This window comes from Diadema setosum, chromosome 2 (assembly GCF_964275005.1).
Source record: "Diadema setosum chromosome 2, eeDiaSeto1, whole genome shotgun sequence".
Lineage (NCBI taxonomy): Eukaryota > Metazoa > Echinodermata > Echinoidea > Diadematoida > Diadematidae > Diadema > Diadema setosum.
In genome coordinates this window covers 29436635-29462069 of record NC_092686.1, presented here as the reverse complement: position 1 = coordinate 29462069, position 25435 = coordinate 29436635, and the positions used below count along the sequence as shown (strand labels likewise).

Below are 25435 nucleotides of genomic sequence, written 5' to 3'. Positions count from 1 at the left end.
GGTAGGAGACTTCATTCTTAACCTGTTGCTACCACAGTGTTTGGCAGAAGGTCATGAAAGATTTAATTGCTTTTAATGCTGATGTGGTGGAGATAATTTTCCTTTGAGCAAAGTTACAGAAAATGTGGTAAAAGGTGTGAATGTCCTGGTTTATGCACATGATAGAAGTCACTGTAGTGCTGCTCCCTTTCATTACTCTGCATATTATGCATGTATTTGGGTGGGGGATGGAGGTGCGGGTATATATCGTATGTGTGTTTGTTTACTTTAATTTGTTTGTGCTCATTAGTTATTTGTGAATGTCTCCACCCATCAGGTATGAGAGGGTGATCAAGGCATGCTGCTTGCAGCCAGATATTGACATCCTTCCAGCTGGCGATGAGACGGAGATTGGTGAGAAGGGCATTAACCTCAGTGGAGGCCAGAAGCAGAGGGTCAGTGTGGCCCGAGCCATGTACAGTTTCAACAACATTGTCATACTGGTCAGTATCTCTCAATCTATGTTATCTCTCTATATCTCCCTTTTCTTTCTCCCTCTTGCTCTTCCTCTCTCTCCCTCTCTCTCATAAAAATGGTTCTGTACATCTGTTCCGTTGCTGTCACACTTCCACAGTAACCTGTCATTTCAAGCCATGTAGTATATTGATGGTGTCATTGATTGGGAAGGGATATATAAATACATTCATATATGCCATATATTTCTCTGCCACTTCAAATGTGGTGGAACATCCATAAAATTTAATGTAGAACGCGTCCTTGGATAGTTGAAAGGATGGTACAGTATTGTTGGAGATGAGAATTGGGCTTTTAACTTTTTGCGAGATACCAAGAAAACACTTCTGATATAGTACAGAGCGTACCACTTTAAGAGGAATTCAAAGTTTATTTGATGAAAATCGGGTTTGGAATGACTGGAACATCCAAATACAAAGTAAAACAAAGCGATCGTAATAAAGTGTGGGTCCCACACTTTATTAGAATTAGAATTGCTCTTTTTTTGATATCTCAGCCATTTCAGAACCAATTTTCATATCAAATAAATGTTGAATTCTTCATAGAATTACATGCTCTTTCATATTTCATAAGAGGTTCCTCATTATCTCACCAAAAAATGTTAGAAACCTGAAATTAGGTCTCAACCAAAACTATACGATCCCTTTAAAGCCTTTCAATTTCCAAGCATTGCAACAAAAATGGGGGGGGGGGGGGAATAGGTCTTTCAAAGGTTTAAAGAATGATTTGTCTTCTAAACACATCACATTATACTTTGTTGTTCATAATGTGCTGTGTGCATCACAAGCTCTGCAACTGAAGGACGGAGGGCAGAATTTATGCCATGCTGAAGTCTTGCAAGACCAGTGTTGATGTTGAGTCCTGCACAAAGAGTCCATACCCTTCCATTCAGGCATATTAAAGTAACATATTAGGACATTTTTAGGCCAATCTGAAGGATCTAAAAGCTGTTCTCTGCTATATTTAAGCCCGCAGTTTTGATCAAACAGAATCAAGGATCCATCTATAAATGAGGTGTATGATGCATTCTGTAACATTCTGGTGTGTATTCATGTATGTAATGTGTCAGACAGAAAAAAAAAAATGTAAGGACACATCTAAATTGCTGGAGTGTTGAGAGGAGAAGTCAATTTTCAAATTGATATCACAGTCATTGTTAGTCATTTAAACAGTATTTCATTGCGATAGACCAGACAATGACTGAGGGACAGGCACTGGTTAGGGTGTAGATGGAGTAGTGCTTTGTCCATGGGTGAGACAATCACTAGCTGGAATTCTAGCCGGCAGGAAGCAGAGAGGTCATGCTCTGGACATCACATATTCCTGTTGGACATCTCTGGACATCACGCATCTTTTGTTGAGAAATCCCTGCCCCAATTCCGTTCATGCAGGATGACCCCCTTTCTGCCCTGGACGTCCATGTTGGTAGCGACATGTTCAACCGTGGCATCATGGAGTTCCTCATCGGCAACCAGCGGACGGTTGTCCTGGTCACCCACCAGGTGCAGTACCTGGAGCACGCTGACCAGGTGAGCAGGATGTGAGATGCAGAGGTGGAAGTGCTGTCATTGATGGAGAAGAATGATGAAAGCTAAATACTGTAAATGAGGAAATTTTCATAATTTTGCACGACCAGAAACAAGCGTGAAATTAAAAGCACGCAAATTCTCCTGCTTGTGAGAAGTTCCACAAATTAATGTCTCTTTTGCACTGAATTAAAAACGTGAAATTCATCTTACCTGGCAGAGTGTCAAAATATACACATTTACAGTAACCGATGTTGTGTGATGATACGATCATAGAGCAGATGACAAGACAGCAGCAAAGCTGAGATACAAAATGCTGGAAATGAATATACAGTACTGTATAAAAATGATTTTGATATGAACTTAACTTGTAATGATGATGACAAGAGACCAGGGAAAATGGCATGCATTTTGGAAGGAAAATGGGGAGAAAAAGGAGCTAGTTTTCAGTTCCTCGAGCCAGAAATTTGTTTCAAATGCTTGTGAACTCTGAGAAAACTGTCATGATGATGATCAAGGTGCTACTATATAATGCTTTTCATTGATGACTTTACATTCATTAACTGTAAAGCCTTCTTCATTCTCCTCATCAATTTGTCAAATGTGTGTGTCTCCCTGGCTACCACGGTAGGTTATCTACATGAAGGATGGTCTGATCGGTCACAAGGGGACCATGAAGGAGATCGGGGAAAAGGACCCAGAGCTGATGGAGCTGTGGGATGTTACAGTGAAGGAGATCACTGAGTCCGAGCCAGAGTCCGAGGACGAGACAAAAACTGCCCACGAACGCAAGAAGCTGGTCAGGCAGGTGTCGCAGACCGATGTCGTCAAGCTGAAAGGTACATTGACGTTATTTTCGGAAAATGTCGGTGTACGTTTGTCGTTCTTGTCTCCCCCTATAAACTTTGACTTGATGAGGAGGACATGTGAGAGTTGCATTTGTATGACAAATTCAAGAGTTTGAATCAGAAAAAAATGTGCAATAATACACCATATTTTGTCTCGTCTGTTGGACAAATGCGTGTATGCTTGCTTTGTACACGTGTACATGAACAACTTAGTGGAGAGTCCACTTAGTTCTTTTCACAGCTGTGTATGCCTTCTGTAGATGATTTAATGTAGACAATAACAATTACAATAGATGGCTTTATTTCATGGAATACTAGGGAATTTGGGCCAGTATTTGTTGGTATTTTATTCATTGCCATTCAATATTATATTATCTTACTGTCTGAGAGATATATTGAGTAGAGCAAATCCAGTCTCTCACAGATCTTCTATTATTAAAGCATCTGACAGTTTAGGTATGCTTGAGTGCTCTCTTAAATAAAGCGTACTGTATTGCACCATGCCTGTGCCAGAGAAGCACTCAGAAGCTCCCAAAGTGGACTTTACTGTGCCAAAAGTAGACAACAACCTGAAGTGCTCCAAAAGCGTAAAAGCGGTCCAAAAACGTAGAGTACCAGACATTGTTGACATGAGAAGAGTGCAGGTATCACACTTCATTACAGTACAAAGATGTGATTACCTTTGCTAGGGATGCCTGTATTTAGCAGTATTTGTAGCAGTTGGGAATGACCCCACTGCTACAAAACCTGTGACCCCTCTGACCCGAGTTGAAAATAACTCATGATGTATGCTTTTTCTACTACACAGCAATAAGCTCTCAATCTGGCATGATACGATATAGTACACTTCAGTTCAGGTTCGGTTTGCTTTGAGTGCTCAAGAGCACAACTGTAGTATAAACCATAATATTTTCATCGATTTATATTTCATACCCCATATCAGAGACTGTGGTCGCTTCCAGGACTTTACAGCTTGTAATTTTTTATTTTTTTTCAAACCAGAAACACTGTTATCAACAGTGCCTTCAAGATTGGTTTATCAATACTTATTTCAGTCTTTGAGAACACATTTTGTTTGCAAAGATGCTCAAGGTGGTAGCATGTTAAGGGATGCTGTAGTTCTAGATTCTACCAAATGATTGTCAAGAACAGTGTGTAAACGTAGATAAAGTAATGATGAATTTATTCACGAGGAGGCCAAAATATAATCTGAACCAAAGCAATGGTTTTTTTTTGACAAAAATTTGTTATGTGATGTTTCCGTACAGAGGCAGAAAAGGGAAAGGATGGAGGTGGAAAGATCATAGAGAAGGAAGAGCGAATCACTGGCTCTGTCTCCTTCAAGTACTACTGGTACTACTTCAAAGTCTTCAGTCCCTTCGTCTTCTTCTTCGTCGTCATTTTGGCATTGGCACAGTGTGCAGCCCAAGCAGCCACCAACTTCTGGCTCTCTGCCTGGTCTGATGCTGGCGCCAACAAGACCAACATCACCAAGGTGGGAGTCTTCCATCATCAATCAGAAATCATCATGATGGCTGTGGCCAAATGTGAACCAAGTCTTCCTCTAAGTTGGTCGCTCCCTCATATACTTCTGTAGTTCACCTGAACTAACGGCTCTGTGAGCCATTTTGATCATTCATTGTTCAGCAACTACCATCTGTCAAGTGTTGTGCGTAAAGTTTTGAAATTTTCAGCTTTTTTTGAAAACTCGATGAGTTTTCAACAAATTTGGCAGGCATTATTGCCATGGTTATGAAATATAAATTTTCCTGAATAGGCACCATCCTCCATCCTACCCACCCGACCCCCGAAGGGGACCTCGTAAGGGGTCCCAAAAGAGCCCAAATGAGAGAATCTTGAAAAAGAGAGTCTGTAAAACCAGAAATGCTCTCAATAGATATGTTGTTGAGTTTACTTTCAAATTTGTTAGTGGCTCATTGAGGGGTGACCCCATTGATTAGGACCAAATTGGAAGCCATTTTTCACATTTTGATCTTCTTTTTTGAAAGTGCATGGTCAAATTTTCTTTAAACTTGACAAATCGTCAGTATGACAGAATATGGAAATTGACACCATGCCTCCCTAAAAGACCACCCTCGAATTTGCTGTGTTTGTTATAAGTAATAGTCTGCGAGAATGCAATACTCAGGTGAGCGCCAAACCCCTTGGTCTCTTGTTTTCTATTAGCTCAGTACTTTTACCTCAATCGCAAGTCTCGTGTTGTGCTGATAGTGGTTCCCATGTCCCATGTTTATCGTGGTCATGATTTTGACAGTATGGAGTACTGCAGCACCATGATTTTTTTTTTCTCTAACCAAGTGGTAATCCCTGAGTTGCTATGGTCTAACCTCATGTGATCTTTACGCATCACAGTTTCGTAGTGGATCATGTGAATGTGGAACATTTACATCTATCACCTTCATGAAATCCATGTTTATCATGCAGGAAGAGGCCTAGGAGATTGTGGACGAGTACCTTGGCGGCTACGCCGGCCTGAGTCTGGCTAACATCATCCTGGGCCTGATCTGGACCACTGTGATGCTCATTGGAGCACTCTATGCTTCACGCACCATGCATAAACTCATGCTGGAGAGGATTATCCATGCTCCGCTAAGGTGATAAGAGCGTGATGTTACAAATATATCATTATTTCATATGGGTTAATCAAGTCAAACACCTGTCAACTATTGAATAGACATTACCATGTGATAATGGTGTTTTCCATGTGGGCAGACCTTTTTTTTTCGGGGGGGGGGGGGTGGGGGTGGGTTTTGTATCTATTTAGAACAAGAGGCAGACAAAGCAAGGAGGACATAATAAGACTAGTGCATGCGGTCGAATGTGCACCATGAGCACGAGGTATAAAGACGATGAAGCTTTTTAAAGTTGGGCATAGTCAGCTGCGGTATAAGCTGTTTGTTTTTAGGAGGATTTAATCTTTGTAAATTTCACAAATCACTGCTGGACCTCAGATTTAACAACATGCGAAAATGTTGCCATACGCTAGGCTAATAGTTCACTTTACGATAAGCCTGGGTGTCAAATTGTGAAAACAACATTTCGCAACAATGTCCGTGACCTCCCCATTCGCAAAAATATCTGTAAGCAAAAATGACAGCTTATACAGTAGCTGTGGACTTGTCAATAATGCAGTGGAAATGGCTTCCACGGGACATTCAAGTTAAGATTATGCTCGATTCTCAAAGTCCTGTGATTGAACCATATGATATGACAGATGATGCCTTTTGTTGTCAAAATAAGTAAATGTTCTAACCCGAGAGTTTGAAAATGCTATTTCAAATGGTTTTTCCCTGTCCATGAAGAGCTTTTCAAACCCCACGGATGAATCATTCTCTACATTCAGTTTCATGTCATTCTACAAGTATGTTGAATCAGTTTTTTTGTCTGGAACACACAATCAAAGTGTCTGGCGCATTAGGCAGGTTCTTAATATCTGTGAAGCAATGCTATGTGCTGGTATTTCGCAAGGTATGAGGAATGCTTCTGTGAGCACTTATTCTGCCTGCTAAAAGCCTGTTTTAGTCGTAGCTGTTCTGCAACCCTGTGTGTTTGTAATGAGTTTGTCTTATGTTGTGATCTTGAAATGTGAAGAGAGAGGCATGTCAGTGGCACAGGACATTTTTTTTATCTTCTTCTCTGTCTTCTTCCTTCATCTTCGTCTTCTCCTTCTTCTCGATTGTTGCTGACACCCATGTTCTCCCAGTCACATCACATTTTCCTTGAAACAAACTCTGCTTTTCTCCCCCAAACTATTGTGTGTATTGACCTAACAGTATGTACAGTGTAATCGTAAATAAGTTGACATACGTATTAGCATGTCGGCATGTAGATACCGTGAGAGAATGCCTGCCTTCACGTACTGCCTGCATTATTTTCTGGCACCAGGTTCTTTGACATCACACCCATTGGACGAGTCTTGAATAGATTTGCATCTGATGTTCAAGTCTTGGACCAGGTCAGTGATGTGCTCTTGCTACCTTTGTTATCTCTTGCCTGCGTACTCACCAAGTTTGCATGACACATCTCTAATATGTAAATGCCTTTAAGGCGTAAATGTAGGGCCATTCAGATTTCAGCCACGTTTTCTTTCATAATGATGAATAATGGCATATATTTAAGACCTGTATCTGGTCATGTTTTGAAAGCCAAGGATTATGAATTTAGTTCGGCAATCAACTCATCAAACAAACAATGTTTGAGCTATGTACCTCTTTAAAATGCTACGTTTAACCTGTATGTGAAAGAGAAAAAGAAAATATTGATTGGCATGACATGAATAGGCCCATTCAGTTTCATTTTATTTCTTGTTCAAACTGCAAAATTGTTATTTATTTTTTACTTGTTTGTGTATGTGCGTGTGTTTGTGCATTGGAGACAAGGTGTTTATATTTACATGGAGATACAAAGTTTATTTCAGCTTGTGATGTGTAAGTACTGTCTCCTGTCATTCTTCTATTGAGCAGCGTATGGGTCAGCTCATAGCACAGGGTCTGAGGTTCACCTTCGCTGCAATCTCGGGCATCATCGTCAACGCCATTGTCTCCTGGTATTTTGTGGTTGCCATAGCGCCTGTGACAATCTTCTACATTCTTCTCATGAAGCTCTTTATCACAACCTCTCGGTGAGTTTACAATCACTACTCTTGGTTTTGTGGTCCTCATCACTCTTGTCATGACTTTGCATCATCAAATGACTCAGAATCTCTGTTGCAGAATCTGTTTTTATTTTCAGTTCTTTTCTTTTATCAGGGGGTCCCAAGAAATTCTTTTCACGTTGCGAGCCTTGTCAGTTAACAAACGGCATATTCTCAAAGGATTTGAAGAACACTTGTATTTGATATGAAATTCTATGACTTCTTTACAGTTTGTATTTCAAACAAGTAAACCTTGAAATGCATGGATTTTTTTTTTTTTTCACTATTCCAGAGAGCTTCAGAGACTGGAAAGCATCAGTCGTTCGCCGATATTTGCCTACTTCTCCGAGACCCTGGGAGGTCTCTCAACTATTAGAGCTTATGGGTAAGAGCAGTGTATCTTTTCTTGTCTTGGCATTGCTGGGATAAAACGTATTGCCCCAGCAACACATGAACATTTATAGGTTCAAACAGCATTTAAACTGAATATTTCAGACAGTATTTTGTGCTTGTATTCAGTTCTTGCAATTCTGGTCAACTAATTAATTGTATAAAAAGTTAGAGCTCAGTTATCTAGAAATAATGATAGCATACAGAACTAACATAATTTTGTTTTAAATTCATGGTTGCATGTGATGAAATGGATGTTTACATTAACTTTTATTTCATGGATAGTGAGTACATCAGGTCAAAGCACAAAAGCCACTAGGACTGTGGAAAATGGTAAACTGAAGCAGATTTGGATATATATACACCACACCACTTTCTAGAGTCTTCAATTGACATGTTCTTAAGTACACCCTGTGTGGTACACATGGTACACTGTCTAATAAACTTATTCTGTTTGTGTTTCTTCAACAAAATTTTTGCTTCCTCAGCCTCAACAATCGGTTCCAGATGAAGATTCTCAACAAGATAGAGACCAACAACACAGCATTCATTTACTTGCAGACAGGCAATAGATGGCTAGGAGTTAGACTGGTGAGTGATAAACTGTACACTACCTGTTTCAATGGCATTGTAATGCAGTAGTGCTTGGAGATTCATGTCATGTGGGATGTTATCATGTACCAAACCATGTGTATTTTTACCGTAAATGTGAAGTGTTTTGCAGTGTGGAAATTCACTAGGTAAAAACATTTTTTTTTCTTTAGATATCAAAAATGTGTTAAAAAATAACTCATATCCAATAAGTTATTAACCAGCAAAGGTCACTGAAATCATTTTTTGGGAAGTTTCTATTTTTAGTGTAATAATTACTAGAGAGTATGTGATGGGGATGCCATATCATGATAATGGTGCGTAAGTATTTGTGTACCAATTTTGTAGATTTTGTAATGAACACCAGAAAATGGATCTCAAAGAACTCCAACTAATGTAATGGATTGAATACATCCTTGACTCTTTTGGTGGCTCTTTATGTGGTACCTTACCCTGGTTATTAGGAAGAGCAGTAACATCAAACTATAGAGCTTTAAAGCATCCCCATCACTCCACACCCCATCCCCACAAAAAAGTGAAGTAATTGAATATCAAATGAGAACTATTTCCGTTCCTTGTCATAATGAGGAAAGACATGTCAGTGTAAAGAAAAGCACTGCACAATGATGATATTTTACTGCTGTTGCTTTTGATGTTTAGCTTGTCTCATGACACTTCAAAGTCCTAAAATTATGCCATGCCTATGATCTTGTGTCCTTGCTGATATTGTATGGGCATTATGTCATGATGGAACCCATTCAAGAATAGCTGATTTTGCTGTAATGCTTAGTTCTCATTAGGCATTCTCACATCAGCCCGATCAAAATCCAAGCTCGAAATATTTTCCGCGATTGCGAATTAGAGCGCTATTTCATTTCTTATTCACATCAGCCCGAAGAGGGGGTAGCCCGAATTAAAGTTAAAAATGTTAAAATAGCTAATTCGACAGCTGAGTATGTGCAAACAGCATCAGTAATGTGTGTGCCCTCTCAAAAATTCCTCATGATTTGTGTGCAGTTTGCCTCGATCGATCGGGTCACACACGCTAGGCATGATGAGATGCATCGCGCTAATTTCTTGAGTCGTTTTCACATTATCAAATAGCGCGCTACTATCCCGCTATTTCAGAAATTTCCCCGAGTTGGACTCAAGAAATTTTCTCGATCAACGCGATACAATAGTAGCGCGCTAATTTGTGTTCACATTATCAAATAGCGCGCTTTTTCGTTATCGGGTTAATTTCCCAAGTCAGAAAATAGCACGCTATTTCGAAACATCGGGCTAATGTGAAAACGCCTTAAGACATCTACCCGACTATACTGATGACTAAGGCTTCAACAGGCTAAGAGGCATCATTATCTAACAGTAGAGGTAATGATCTGAACATCCTTTATGTGCATGGGCAATTAGCTTAATCTTTCAAGCTTAGTAACCAGCATTCAGTAATCCATCCAAATGTTGCAGATTAGCAAACTTACCCGGGTGTAACAATGTGCACAAGTCTATTAAGGAAGTATTTGGTGATGCAGGGGTGATTAGCTAATCTCTATTCATTGGTAATTAGTTTCCAGACATGAGTGCCAGTGGGTGAAGGCACTCCAGCATGCCTGCCAATCAATGGAAAAAGCACAGTAGGGGTTGACTGATCCTTTGTATGTAGCAAAAAGCTTTTATGTCAAAGATACATGATCGTTTTAGCTTGTAGTGTACAGTTACAAACAGTGCAAAGTTTCCATAGCATGTACCATTATTTGTGTCAATGAAACCACGTCTGTAAACATTAATTTCTTATTTAACAATCTTTTTTTATGCCTCCGCAACGAAGTGGCCGGAGGTATTATGTTTTCGGGTCGTCCGTCCGTCCGTCCGTCCGTCCGTCCGTCGTAGCGTCCGTCCGTCCATACGTCCGTACGTCCGTCCGTACGTCCGTCCGTACGTCCGTCCGTACGTCCGTCCGTCCCGTTTTGTTTTTGTCGATATCTCAAGAACCGTGTGGTGGTTTTACATCAAACTTGGTATGAGGGTATATCCTTGGGGGATAATACTTTGTGTGGATTTTAGGGTCACAGGGTCAAAGGTCAAAGGTCACAGGTTATTTTGTGGAAAAAAAATTGAAATTTCATGTTTTTTTTTTCTCCATATCTCGCAAATGGTTCAAGGTATCTTCATTGAACTTAGTATATATGCTTGTACCAATGGGCAGTGATTATCTAGGGAAGTTGGGGGTCATGGGTCAAAGGTCAGGGGTCAAAGGTCAAGGTCAACTCCTCAAAACATCACTACTTTCCTTATATTTATGCAATGAATGAAGTTTTTTTTTTTTTTTTTTAACTTGATGTATACATGTATTACCCAATATATATTCTGTGGGAAGTTTCTTGCCAAAAGGTCAAAGGTAAGTGAAAGTGCTGAATTGCACTTTTTCCTCCATATCTCAAAAGTAACTCAAGGTATCATCATGAAACTTAAATATTTATGCATGTTCAACCTAACAGTGATTCTCTTTGGAACTGTGAGGTCAAAGGTCAAAGGCCAGGTTTAGATAATGCTATTTTCCCATTTGATACTGAAATTATACTTTTTCTCAATACCTTGAAAAATTACTCAATGCATAAACTTATAAAAGGGTCAAAAGTCAAGTAAAAATCATCAGTTCCCCGAATACCTGCACTCTGACATTTTAATCATTCATCCAATTGAACCTAGTTCTAGGAAAGTGAACATTCAGCACATTTGTGTCAAACCTGTCATTTTAATATTTTGCCAATTGTTTGAAACTGTCATCACACATTGTCAAGACATTGTACTATAGACCTATTAAGGAGAACCATGCATTATGGCGGAGGCATATCAGTCGCCGTAGCGATATATCTAGTTTTTTCATGTATGCCTAAATGCTGTTATTTGCAACAGGACACGATAGGAGCTTTGGTTGTGTTCATCTCTGGTATATCCAGCCTTGCTGCAGCAGCTGCTGACCCAGAGAACTTTGGTCCCAGTCTTGTGGGTCTTGCTATTACATATGCCATGTCGGTGAGTTCCAAATGGACCTCTTGAGTTGTTCACAACCCATACATTGTAATTCCATCATATCCAGGTAACTGCAACTTTATGGGAAGTGGAGTTTTCCCTCAGCCAAAACTTTGTGACGGAATCATTTTTCATAAAGATCCTTGCAACTTTGACGTAAAATCATGAAAAACCGAGTGAAGTTGTTTCATCCAATCAGAATCCAGTATTTAAGACCTCTATATAGTATCTGTGGTTGATATTGATATGTTTTTCATGACAAAGGCCTCCTTTAAGAAATGGCACCATTGTTTTCTCTTGTTTTTTTAATGCATCAGTCATCAAACTCGTCAATTGTTATCTGGATAATCTTAAGATTATGTCTGTGTGATTCCAGTTTGTTACATTACAGCATTTTTTGTTTTTCAAAGCCAAATTGCAATACCAAGTTAAACATTATATTTAGTTGTGCATAAGGACGTATTTCTTCATTTCTTGTGACGTGTATGTTCAACACTGTCATGCCTTTGTCAGTTTTGCTCTGTTCTTTGTGTATTATTGATAGCAATGCTTAGAGATTTGACTCCAATTATTACAATCAGTTGACTATAAACAGCTGCTAAAGGCAGAAAGAAGGATGTACCAAGATATTGTGCTGGATTATATGGCAGAGCAGAAAACCATGTAAAGCAAAAGGAAATTAATACATTTCCATGTATGGATAAATCAAGACCTTAGAATATGGAGTAAAATATGTTCAGCCTGCCAGCTTGGAGTCTGTTAACCCTTCACTTCCCCAGGGGAATTTAACTGCAGAAATTTGTGATCATCTTGGCGTCATTAAATTAGCTATTACTGCAAATCGTAAAGTTGAAAGAGATTATGATTAATAGCACTGAGTAAATTCATGAAATTGGCACAAATCTGCAGCAATGATTGATAGGAATTATAATTAATATTGGGATATTTGTTTAAATTTGCCCCTTCCTTCTTGTCACCTTCTCCCTCGCAGATTGCCAGCATCTTGAACTGGGTGATACGAAGTGCAGCAGACCTGGAGATGGCCATGAATGCTGTGGAGAGGACCAACTACTATTCTGAGGTGGATATGGAAGAATATGACGGTAAGTCATATGAGCTTTGGGTGCTGTTGCTCTCGACCTCAACCTTGTTTGACATGTAAACAGCATCGGAAGTTTTGCTTGGATTTTATTGATATTATGATATAACTTATTGGCAGTGGTCGTGAAGGTTCATGTCGGGGTAATTGTCGGTACCTAATTTTAGCTATTGACCATCAAGGGTGCAAAATGATTTTACTGTTTTTCAAAAAAGTACCTTGGAAGATGATGATGAGTCTTGTACTACTCTATGATTTTGGGTGGTTTCAGGTGTTTTAAAACAGAATTTAAAGTACAGTAGCCCTTTCTGATCTTGTAGACAAATGTGTATGGTCCACAAGGTTTATCACCCATTAGTGTCTATGTACGTATGTTTCCTCTTCCAACATCTCAGTATAGACCGATTCGGGTTCGTTGAGGGCAGCAGACAATTTGTGGCACTGGGCGCAGCCATGAGCTCATTTCGAGGTGTCTTAGCCGACCCCCCCTCCTCTCCCCCACCCCCCAGGCAACATGTTTATCGCGCACTTGTAACAAAGGTTTGCGCACTAAGCAAGCATTCGCGCACTCAGTACGAGACGCCCATTGGCTAAAACAACCATGCATCAGTTTTTCATTCCGCGCGCGGAAGGGGGTGGGGGAGAGGGGAGGGAGGTCGGCTGAGACACCGCAGTAATGGCGCTGCCCATGCCAAAAATACACATAGCGCGTCACAGAATCAGTCTATACTTACAATGTAGCTAGACTCTTGTGTGAATTCTACTTTCTGTATTTATTTGATTTTCATTAAGGGTATGAGTGATTTCAAGAGGAAACTACTTGGTAGTGTTTTTGAAAGAAATGGAAGTTTTTTTGCTGGTGCTACACTATGTATTTACCATAAAGTGCTCGGGTTGATGACATGTCAATAATTTGTCGATGATGTACATTTGTACATGTTTGTATGTGATACACCAGGTAATGACTGTAAACTCTCCTGCCTTTCTGTCTCTCACTGTCCCTTTCTTCCCCTCTAGATTATCAAGTAGTGATAACCACTAGCCTTGACCTTGTAACTTTAAGTGATGTCATTTTCCTGCAACATGATTTGCCTATCTGGAATTCATTTTCAAAGCTCAACATGGCCTCTGTGATTATTTTTGTTTATCTGCTTATGACACTACTAGGTTCTGTGATACCAAGGGGAAATTGGCCAGAAGACGGCCACATCATCTACGAGAACGTCTCTGCCCGATATGCCAAAGACTTGGATGCGGTCCTTTCTAAAGTGTCTGTCCACTTTAAGGCTGGTCAGAAGGTGGGTGTGTTAAGTCAGACAAACCAGAATGCTTTATAAATATCAATGTCTTCTGTTCAGATTTTGGACAGTAGTAAAGACAAATAAACAAGTAAACAAACAAACAAACAAAACTGCAAGCAAATATTTAAGGGAATTTCCAGCTCATATTCCAGAAGACTTTGATAAGAAGTGAGAGAGAAGTGTAAAGTGAAACAAACAGGAAAAATGTTTTATTGAAATTGACAGGGAAAAAAAAAACTCTTCAAAGGTATGATTTGTTTGTTTGTTTGTTTGTTTGTTGGAAAACAATGATGACAGTCAGACGCTGTCCCAGAAATGTGAGTTATATTCCAATGTATATCCCACCAGTCTAAAAGAAAGTCTGAAATAAATCTCCATGAATGTCTACACAACAAGCCAAGCAATACAGGTTGCTTGTGTTTCATTGATTATAAAATATTGTCTAGTCTTATGATGTAAGTGTAGGTGATTATGTTATCAATTCACAAGTCTTTCATATGCATGAACATTGAAGTATTATATTGATTTATGTCGATGGTCAAGTAGCTTGAACTCTGCCCTTCTCTTAAGCCGTGACAAGGGAAGCTGGGTGCAATTATATGGTGATTGTGAGTCGTAGAAAAGCATCATGGTGTAATTGTAGCTAAATTTGTACTCATGATTTGAAGCTTGAATAACAGTAAATCTATGTGAAAATTTGCAACTCAGATCGGCATCTGTGGTAGGACGGGCAGTGGAAAGTCATCACTCACCCTCACTCTGTTTAGAATCATCGACATGTTTGAAGGTGAGTCACTGGATGGTTTGTTTCTGTTTTCTTATGTAATAGTAAACAACAATCTAAACAGAATAACATTAAAAGAAAATTAAAGAAAATTGTATCCTGCTTTCAGAAGAAAAACTTAAAAAAAAAAAAAAATGGATGGTGAGTACAACTTCATTCAACTGTAATGTTGTCATATTTTGTTCAATATCTCCAATCATACACCATCAGAGGTGTAGAAATAAAGTTGCTACTATGAAAGGAACATCCGTTACCCCCGTTACCTATCGTTCATCATACATACCCAGTATTATACATGCATGTTTGTGTACATACCGGTACATACATATATGTGTTGATATACTGTAAATGTGGACATTTTTGTGGTGAGGAAATGTTTATGCATTTCGCGTGATCAGGAGCTAGCGAGAAACTTAAAGCAGGCAAATGTTTTTGTATGCCATATTAGTTCTAGTAATTGAATGTCCTGATTCTGCGGAAGCAAAAACATGCGAAATTCATCTTACCCAATTGAGCGCGAAAAATTGCTTGAAAATATCTACTTTTACCGTTTGTATAAATATATGCAGTATTTTCAGATGGCATTTGTTGGATTTTTGGTTTGACCATGGGTACAGAAAGTAATATGACCTGTGAATGCCTTTGAATGTTTCCTTTTGTTCCCAGGTAACATCTTGATTGATGGCATCAATATTGGAATGCTTCCCCTGAAGGAGCTGAGGAAACGACTGGCCATCATTCCCCAGGACCCTGTTCTCTTCACTGGGACCATTAGGTTAGCCTTGCTTTGATTCCCAGTAGTCATTGACCTCGCTAATTAATGGAGGGAAGGGGGTGAGGGTACTTTTGATGGCTTGTCTAGACATGTATGTATGTGGACCAAGAAAGTGCATGTTCTTCTTCAAAGCAAGTATGCCTGAGATTTATTGAAGGTTGAAAAGTGACTGTTTACTGTTTCTAGAAATAATTCTTACCATTATCAGACTCATATTTCTTATAAACATCCTTGGAAAGGCATATTAATTATTTAACATCTCGCTTTTTTTTTTTTTTTTTTTTTTTACATTTTCAGAAGCTAACTGTTCTTGGCATAGAGAAGTAGTATTCATTAAGTGCTATTCATTCATGTTGTTCCCTTCGTAATGTTACAGCATTACAGACACAGAGTTGAATGTTTATCTCATAATTTAATCCAAACTGAACCTTAACCCTATTCTAACTGGGGGGGTCAAATTGACCCACCCCTCGACGTTTCGCGCCACGATTCCGCAACGCGCAAAGATTTTGCCGCGTCGTTTCATGACTTTTTTCATTGAAGTCTCCCGCATATTTTGAGACCAAATTTGCGACGTCCGGGTACACCGTTCCGAAGTTATGCAATGTTTTGCATATATGCATGTCAACCCAAAAACCGCTCGAATTCATGATTTCGTGTGCAATTTCAATGCAAACTGTGTTTTTTTGTTTAATTGATATAAATTAGATTATTTTAACTTTTAACCATTGAAATGAATCAATGCTAATATAGATTATCTCTCAACTTGTCGAAAACGAGTTTTATTCATTTTAAAGGTTATAGAAGAACAAATCATGATCCAGAAAATAATGTGTTACTCATAGATGATATTGCAATTGAACAAAAATCATGTATGAAATTTTTGGGTGTTGTTATTAATGAATATTTAAATTGGTCTGATCATGTCAGACACATATCAAATCCTATTGCACGCAATATTGGTGTTCTACGTAAATTACGGTATTTTCTTCCGGTAGAAACTCTTTGTATTGTATAACTCACTCGTTTTGCCATATATAAATTATTGCAACATTGTCTGGGCAACTTCATACAGTAGTACAAATTTAATATTTTTGCTCCAAAAGAAAGCCATGCGTATTTGTGCTGGGACTGATTATAGAGCTCACACAGACCCAATATTTCAAAAGCATAAAATTCTGAAAATTGATGACATTAATTTTTTACAGACTGCTACCTTCATGTTTCGCTACAACATTCAGTGTTTACCTTCTTATTTCATGAATATTTTCCAACTCAATAAACAAATCCACTCCTACCCTACAAGAAATGCCTCCAATATTCATCTTATAAATCCCAGAACTTGTTTAGCTAAAAAATCAATCTGGCACACTGGCCCAGACGTATGGAATTCTTGACCATCTCAGTCCCGTGCAATTCGCACGATTGGTTCCTTTAAAAGATGTGTTAAACATATGCTTGTTGCTAAATATCAGTGACTTAATTAACATATCCAGAACATGAATTTCTTTTGTTACTTGAAGCATCTTCATTCTATGTTGTACCCTGCCTTCTGTTGCAGGCATGTCATGGAATGTTTCTCTATTTTTATATACACTGATGTAACTGGTCCGTACGTTGCTACACCCAGCCGTTACCTGGCAACAGGGTGTATGCACCTGCAATAGTGTTGTATTTGCACAGTGTGTTATTGTACAGTGAACGAGGAGTCTTTCTATTTCTCTCTCTCTCTCTCCTGTTCTTTCTCATCATCTTTCATTATCGCTGTCCCCTTCTTCTTTGTTTTTCTTTCTTAGCATCACCTGCGTACATGTCCGTGTATGTTTTGTTGTGTAACTGTTTTTGTTGTGTAAAACTAGTTTGTCTTGTTGTATTTAAGTAAACCGACAGCTGGTTGAAACTGTTTATTCATTTATCTGTGTATGAGGCCCCAATATCAAGCTCGGCTTACTGGGGATCCTCCTGTATGGTACCTTGACTTTTTGTTTATTATCATTATGTCTTCGCTCTTTGTCACTAAGATCTGATTACCTGTCATGTGCAAAATCAGCCATGAATTATTGTGAATCATATGTTTATTTCTGAAAGTGATCAGAGTTGATTATATTGTGCCATACAGAAACAATAAAATGAAATGAAAAAAAATGAAATAAGCTTGAAAAAGTGCCTCCAACAAATTTTGGCTAAAAACAATAGAAAACAAAAGATCGAAAAAACAATACAATACATAAGAAATTAACAAAACAATAAAAAAACAAAAGAAAATGATTTTGATTGTGTTATTTTTTTTACAAGAAAATTGTTTGATGTGTCTTGAGGAACTCTGACATAAAAATCTAATAATCCTTCAGTCGTTTTGATGGAGTTATAGGTGAAAATATAATTTCGTGCGTTAATTTGCATAATTAATTTATTAAAAAATATGAAATCAACATTTTTCTATTGTATGACCAAGTAATCTTGTAGTTGACATCCGGCTCTATGTTCAGGCAAAATTTTGCGGCGATCGCATGATCGGCGGCTGAGATCTGAAGGGGGGGTCAAATTGACCCCCCCCCCCCCCCTCCAGTAAAAACTTGGTCTCAAATAGCCCAGTTAGAATAGGGTTAACTCACTTGATTCTTTGTATCAGTTTGACACACTATTGACATGCTTTCTGTCTGTGCTTACACCCATTGAGGACGAGTCCTGAGTATACTTGGGCAGGTGTCTATGGGAAGTGCTATGAGTCTTTTTCCTCTGCTTTTGTTTCCACGTCTCTGGACAGATTTAATTTGGACCCTCTTGGAGAGAGAAGTGATGAGGAGATATGGCAGGCATTGGAGATTGCTCAGCTAAAGGCTGTTGTCTCTGATCTGGAAAAGGGTTTAGGTGAGTTCAACAGTCCGAAGCTTTATATCAGTTATGAATTTACCATAAAGTTGCTGTTTCTGATCTGCAAACCTACTGAGTGAAAGATGGTGATTGACAGCAGGCTTCAGAAGGAATGAAATAAACAACAAAAAGGAAAGGAAAACATACAATGTAGAGGGAAATGAGAGTCATCTCTCAGCCAATCAGAATCTTGCATTAAATTGTCGGTGACACATGTTAAAGGGTACTGTAAGGTCATTCAATGGAAATGTCACTTTGAATGTCCTTCAGGAGTGTTTAACATGTGCTCCATCTTATAAGAGTAATTCTAGGAGTCGTGGCTTTCAGTCATGGTTTATAAGCTTTGCTTTGTATTCTTTTTAATTCCAATTTTACCATTTGCTACGTAACAGCTGTGTAACATACCAGGGCTTTTCACTGAGCATGATGTCTAAATTTGTTGGTTACTATCAGTAATGAAATTTAATACACAGTGATGAAAACCATCACCTTGTTCACCTTTTGATTAATGTAGGCGTTGTGAGTGATTTAGTGGTACCCTGTAGAGCTTATGGCAAGACACTGACATTTTTTTTTTTTTTTTTTTTTTTGTCATTGTGAAGTCTGCAGGGACTACTGACATTCTGTACATGAGGTCTCATTATAACTGATCGGCAATCGCTTGCACAGATAGTCATGTACAGGACTTTTCAACGTTTATGGTGTACCAGAAACTGTTCACAATCAAGGGAGCATCCAGCCCAATGTAAAATGAAAGATCTGTGCAGTGATGGTTCCTCATGTTTAAAAATTTGCCACACGTGGCTGTCAGGAGTGTTAAGAAGCTACAAGGTTGTACACTGGCAGGCATAGTGCATGTCTCATACAATACGATCAGGAAAGCATTGATGTTCTGCCAGTATGAGTGATTTCTCAGAGACTCAAAATAATTTGAGTAGGAATATTCCAGTGGAAAGATAAGTTGGCATGATGAGAGCATTTCTTTGTTCTTGACAAGTTGAGAATAACGTATGATTTCTGTGTTCATATGTTCTTTCCTCCCATGTCTGTTACTTCTTTGTCTGTGTGAATAGATTCTGAGGTCTCTGAGGGTGGGGAGAATTTCAGTGTGGGGCAGCGGCAATTGTTTTGCCTGGGACGAGCATTCCTGAGAAAGACAAAAATTCTCGTCATGGATGAAGCAACAGCATCTATTGACTTTGAAACGGTGAGTGCAAATTCTGCATCAGTAATTGTTTTGTCATCAAGTTGTGCTCAATGTAAATTTGTGCAGGGACCAGCTTCAAATTGTGTGAGTATATGAAATGAGATCATTTGATGGAACTAGGGTTCCTAGTGGAAAACAAGGTTATGACTATAGGAGCAAACCCCTTCAGGCCAAATGTTGAATTTTGTTGACACAATTTTGCCTATCATCATTGATAAAGGAATAGGTATGTAGCACATAACTGATTCCATTGTGTCCCAAATGTTACTCCAAAAGGTAATCTTTGCTGATTATTATTCATTTGAAGAATCTTTTTTACCATGTTCGCACACCGAACGCAGTTGATGGCTTGCCAACTAGCCAACTTGGCATATTTTGCTGAAGTGACAACCATGCCTAAATCTAAGCAACAAATTTGCTACATGCCACAAGCGCATTGAAAGTGTCATTCCATTCATCACACATACAGCTTGCAGTGCATGGTGATTGAATAAGGGACTTTTCAAATAAATTCTGATCTTCTGTTGAGGTTATGTCTTGGAAAAAGAATGTGGCTACACAGCACTTGGCAATATTTTCCTCTTTTCTTCGACTTCAGGATCGCATTCTCCAGGAGGTCGTGGCTACAGCGTTCCAGGATAGGACAGTACTGACGATAGCCGTGAGTTCACTTCATGGTTTCTTGTTAATCTAGCACAATACAAAATCATATTATGTCACAAGCACTTTCCTCATTCACTATGACTCCGAGTGTCACCTGAGTGTGCACACCTGATGTGTTTGATCAACCGATGTTAAGGACTGTGCTGAGAAAAACCATGAATTCTGTTGGAATATGCAGAACCTGTATAGTCAGTTTCATGATTATTTGCTAGTATTAAGTTGTCTTTGTGTGTGTGTGTGTGTGTGTGTGTTTGTGAATGTATGGTGATAAATCTTCTAGATATTCTAATATGTACTAAGTATGTCAAAATTCATGATTCCTTTTTAATAGGGTAAGAGATAACCCACTCACCTAAGTAATATTAAAACAAAAAACAAGAAACAAAAAACAAACAGAAAAAAAAAACCAAATAAGACTTGCAGAAATCGTAATACAAACAAAGCAAAACAAAATACAACAAGATAAATTCTGTGCATGTTTAATGTTGAACTGTAGGAACATACTCACCCCTTGATGAGTACATCGCTATTCCTGGCTACATATTGACGACATACCTTGGTACCCCACCCCCCCCCCCCCCTTCCACCCCACCTCAGCCCTACATAGCCCCACACAGCCAATGTCATATAAATGACTGTCTACTCCTCTTACCTGCAGCACCGTGTGTCAACTATTATGGACGCAGATCGCATCCTGGTCCTGAACGAAGGCAAGGTGGCGGAATACGGAACACCGGAGGCCCTTCTGGCCAAGGAGAATGGCATCTTTGCCTCGCTGGTGGCCAACAACAAGTGAGGGGGGCAATTCCACCCCCTCGATCCTTAACATTGGTGTTCCTGGTCATTCATTATCATCATGTGAACATCAGTAATGAAGAAGAGGAAATGGTTCCTCTGCCATTCCAGATTGTTTCAGAAAATTGAAATATCTTTAGAGTGGGAATGTGCATTTTGTTTTTTCAAGAAATGAAACCATATATTTTTAAAGATGACAATCTTATTTTTGTTAAAAGCATCAAATCATTAATGTGCTATAGTGTATGCCTTGTGTGAATGTATCTGATACAGGTTATGATGCGTGGATTGATTTGCAATAGTTTTTTGACACTGTTCACATCTTTATCGCAAGATTCCAATCAAAGTCGTGATTTGAAATGAGTCTTTTTTGCTTATTTTACACTCAGTTTGTCCTGTAGGTGTGCCAAAATTCAGACTGTTCCGTGAACAGTATAAGGTTTATCCTATGATGGCAAGTGATTTTGATTAGCAGGAATGTGATACTCTATCCATCTTCATGTTGTATTCATAATACAGTGTGATACTCTGCTCTTTTCACATTAAACACTTCAAGGAAAGGAGAATAGATTGCTACATGTATACATAAAGAGACCATTAGAATAACATACCGGTATGCAGATTGTTTTCCGATTCCTTTATGTGCACCAAGAACACAGGACAGTGGTCCAGTGAATAACTGGAAAGATTATTGTTACTATGGAAACAGTTGGAATAACTTGATAACTGTGCTGAAATTGTGATTACAGGTATCAGAAAATACCCATTAGACTTTGATTCACTATACAATAATTTGACATTGATAGTGTGATTTGATTAGGATTATTATATATGTTTGTCTAGTTATGCTTGGATCATATTAATGTGAAAGAATATATGATTTTTACTCTGTTTTTATGTCTGTATAGTGTTAGGCTTTAGTTGTGTACTCATAAAACACAAAAGGGTAGGCTAAATGCATTCAAATGGACCATGTTTTATGTGACATTTTTTCTGATCATTTGTGTTTTGTTTTTTATCATCTGTATCTAGTTTGTGTAACTCCATTTCTTTCATACAAGGTCACATCTGTGATAGAATTTTTAGGATCATTTAGGAGAAAGTAACAACCTCCAATATGTTAGATTGCTCAGAAAGTATAAGTGTATTTTAGTAAGGCAAAACAGAGTGACAAAAAAAGTTTGTTGGAGGTACATTTTTTTAAAATTATTATTATTATTACTATTATTATTTGTCAGACATTGTATGCCTGCATATAGAGAATAGGAAATATTTTATCAAGCAGGTATTGGTATCCACACTACAGCTTTACTGACAAAGGTGACAACACATGAACATTCTATTCCACTGTGGAGACATTGCCTGACAGTGATAGGGTACCGTTATTTTTTACTTTAAATCAGTGGGTTCAACCAGAGATCTAGGAAGAATAATCCTTTGCTTTTCACATGTTTTGTATTGAACCTCTGGGGTAGATGACCTTATGATTTTTAAATTCAGCTAGAGTTTTCCAGTTAAGCTTGGTTTTGCCCTCTATCCAGATTTTATCTTTAATCCTTCAAAGGACAACCAATCTTGTACATAAAATTTTTCCCCATGTGTTGGGCTACATGGTGAAAAACACAGGAATAATGTCCATTGCAACTGCACATGGTAATTTCGTGGAGGTGAAGGGTTAAAAAGCATGTTGCTGTTACAGATGCTGTAATAGTGCATTCTTTATTTCTTTTAAAGACGGAGTGATGTGAGGTTTAAATGGTTTCATGTGCCTCCCCCAGGTCTATCTTCCTCTCATTTGTCATTTCTATCACTTTAAGTCAAGATCTCAAGAATGTTAGACATTGTTGTTTTGAGCATTACAAAAGTGCAGATTTCAGTGGGGAAAAAAAAAAGGCCTGGCATCAAACATGATAAAACTGCTCTTGTTTTGTGATGCTGCTTTATAAAACACTTTTGTGTCACATTTTTAGAAGAACTGTTCATGGTAAAGCTGTCTACCTTGGTTTTGTTGTTTGTTTGGTTTTTTGTTTGTTCAAGTGTCAGGGATAAACTTATATGAGCTACCAACAGACAGTGATGTATTTTTCTTGTGTCTCATGTTGCATATATATATATATATATATATATATATATATATATATATATATAATATATATATATATATATATTAATATATATATATATATCATACTGTAATACTTGATGTTGGTCTTTCTTTGTGCAAAATAGCCGTCTAAATATCACTTTGAAATACAAAAAAAAAGAAAAAAGGTGTGAATGATGTTTGAATGAAGGGCTATATGAATTGAAAACTTCTTGCGAGGTTCCAGAATGCTGCCTTGAAAGAAAAACCGGTCAGTACTGAATATATGTTTGAGCCATCCCAGGTAGAAGTCCTCACGTAGAGGTGGACTTGAAGTTATCTGACATTGTTTCAGATGAAGAAGATTCAGTGTATCATCTTGCATTGTCGATGTAACATTCACTCAATTGCATAGCCTCCTTTTATCTACATGCAAATGGAGTAATGAAATGTATAATGTGAAGTAAAAATCAAACAACATACATTCTTGATAATTATTTTGGTCGTAAAAGTTGGCCCATAATGAGATGAAACCACAGACTAAAAGTCTGTGAGTGTATCCAATACTTTGTGAAGCTAAACATTTCTAGCTTATGTGAGCACCCCCAACCCCTCACTCACACACATATATATGTATAAGATGACCCTTGAATGATATGATTCATGTCACTTGCTTAAGAGTGAAAAGTAGACAGGCGGGCAAATTTCCAGTTGGCTGTGGAGAATCTGGAAAAAGTAAAAGGTATTTCTTAAAAAAAGTTGGACAAGTGTTTGACATGTAAATGAACAGGCCATGCTCAGTCTGATGAATTTTTAAGACCTGCAGTCGATTCCCAACATTCGCCTATGAAGAAAAAAGAAATAACTGTGAATCTATATGATCCAATCATTTCCATGCCGATGAACACCGAGATGGTTTTGTTAAGTTTTGTTGTGTTCTTTTAGCCTCTGACAGCATGCGGCAAAGCAAAAAGGGTCTCTCCCATCCCCCCCCCCCATATCTGAAGTAAAAATCAATTTACAGCCCTGTCTCTTTCATTTGCCGACTGCAATTTGCATTACATTTCCTTTATTCTGTGCTTTACTCAATGATTGTGAAGTTCCTTGTTTGTCTCATGAATATGATCTTGTTTTCAGAAGACAAGTGCGAGATTTGGTAAATGCCATTTTTATGTATTACATTTATTTTAATGCTGTCCTGGTAAAGCAACCTGATGATGATACAGAAAAAAAAAAGAGTTAAAATAGTACAATGATTTGCATTTGGAATGTATATTTTTTATAGGGTACAAACAATATATGTACCCATTTTCATGTCGCGAGCCAAAATATCTTCACAGTTGTTTATCTACTATGTTGGCCTGGACCAACTCTTTGATTTTACTCGTCAGATCAGATGATTATTAATATTTTGACTTATAACAGAGTAAATATTAAATCAACATCGAATAATATTTGTATCATGAAATATGTCACCGCCTTATTGGCTCTTGAATTTCGTAGCAAATATTGAACCCTTTCAAAGAGTGGGTTCATAAGAGGTTTATGAGGTGTTGTTCCTGTGCTGTGGTTTTGAGCGTGCATTTGTTTGTTTGTGCATTCTCGTGTTAAAGTTTCTGTGTACAATGTATTAGCTTGTGCAAGTTCTTTTTTTTTTTCTTTCTTCTTTTGTTAGTACAAAGGAAAAAAAAGAATCATGGTATGTCTTAATGATGCAGGTTCTTGGGGTTAGCTTTTGGGAAGTTGGCATTGCTGATACAATGGAGGATTGTACTGACTCAAGCTGACTCTTTCAGTTCAACTCCTGTCTGTTTATCCCTTGTGATTACATCATACACCATCTCTTATTCATTTGTACTTCATCAGCTGTATGCATGTGCTAAATCATGTCTTGACCTAAAAAACATTTGGTTCACAGCTCTATTCTGATGGCCAACTCTCTGAAGTAGGTTCACTGACGAAGCCTAAAAGACAGTAGAAGTTTGAATCATTTTAACAACTGCCCCATTTTTCTTTGCTTTTGGTTTAAAACAGAAGAAGAAGAGTTAACATCTATACCCAGACAAGGATACATACACTACTCACCTTTTTTTCCCCTTTTTTTTAAAGGGGTGGTACACCCCCCCCCCTTCTTTTCCGATAGGGATGGTAAAGTTTTGGTTGAGATGGGGCTTCGGGTTTCAAATGATTTGTTGATGATGAATCTTGAAACAATGGGGAAACGTTGTTGACAAATTGCCCTCAATCAGTTGCAATGAAAACAGCTCGACGGAAGAATTCATAAATTTGAATGAGAAACCTC

At 38.2% G+C, this 25435-nt stretch overlaps 1 protein-coding gene across 1 annotated transcript in view; it reads left to right on the top strand.

Annotated features, from left to right (window-relative positions):
- LOC140241562 (ATP-binding cassette sub-family C member 9-like) overlaps window positions 1-21477 on the top strand; it is a 36610-nt gene extending 15133 nt beyond the window's left edge. The window contains 18 exon segments of the mRNA XM_072321301.1: window positions 317-482; window positions 1905-2042; window positions 2671-2878; window positions 4156-4382; window positions 5333-5502; window positions 6794-6863; window positions 7372-7529; window positions 7834-7926; window positions 8420-8522; window positions 11436-11555; window positions 12544-12655; window positions 13819-13949; window positions 14661-14739; window positions 15403-15511; window positions 18279-18382; window positions 19459-19592; window positions 20191-20253; window positions 20914-21477. Of these exon segments, the coding sequence (XP_072177402.1) occupies window positions 317-482; window positions 1905-2042; window positions 2671-2878; window positions 4156-4382; window positions 5333-5502; window positions 6794-6863; window positions 7372-7529; window positions 7834-7926; window positions 8420-8522; window positions 11436-11555; window positions 12544-12655; window positions 13819-13949; window positions 14661-14739; window positions 15403-15511; window positions 18279-18382; window positions 19459-19592; window positions 20191-20253; window positions 20914-21051 (2323 nt within the window). The 3' untranslated portion in view covers window positions 21052-21477.
- Window positions 21478-25435: the final 3958 nt, after the last annotated feature.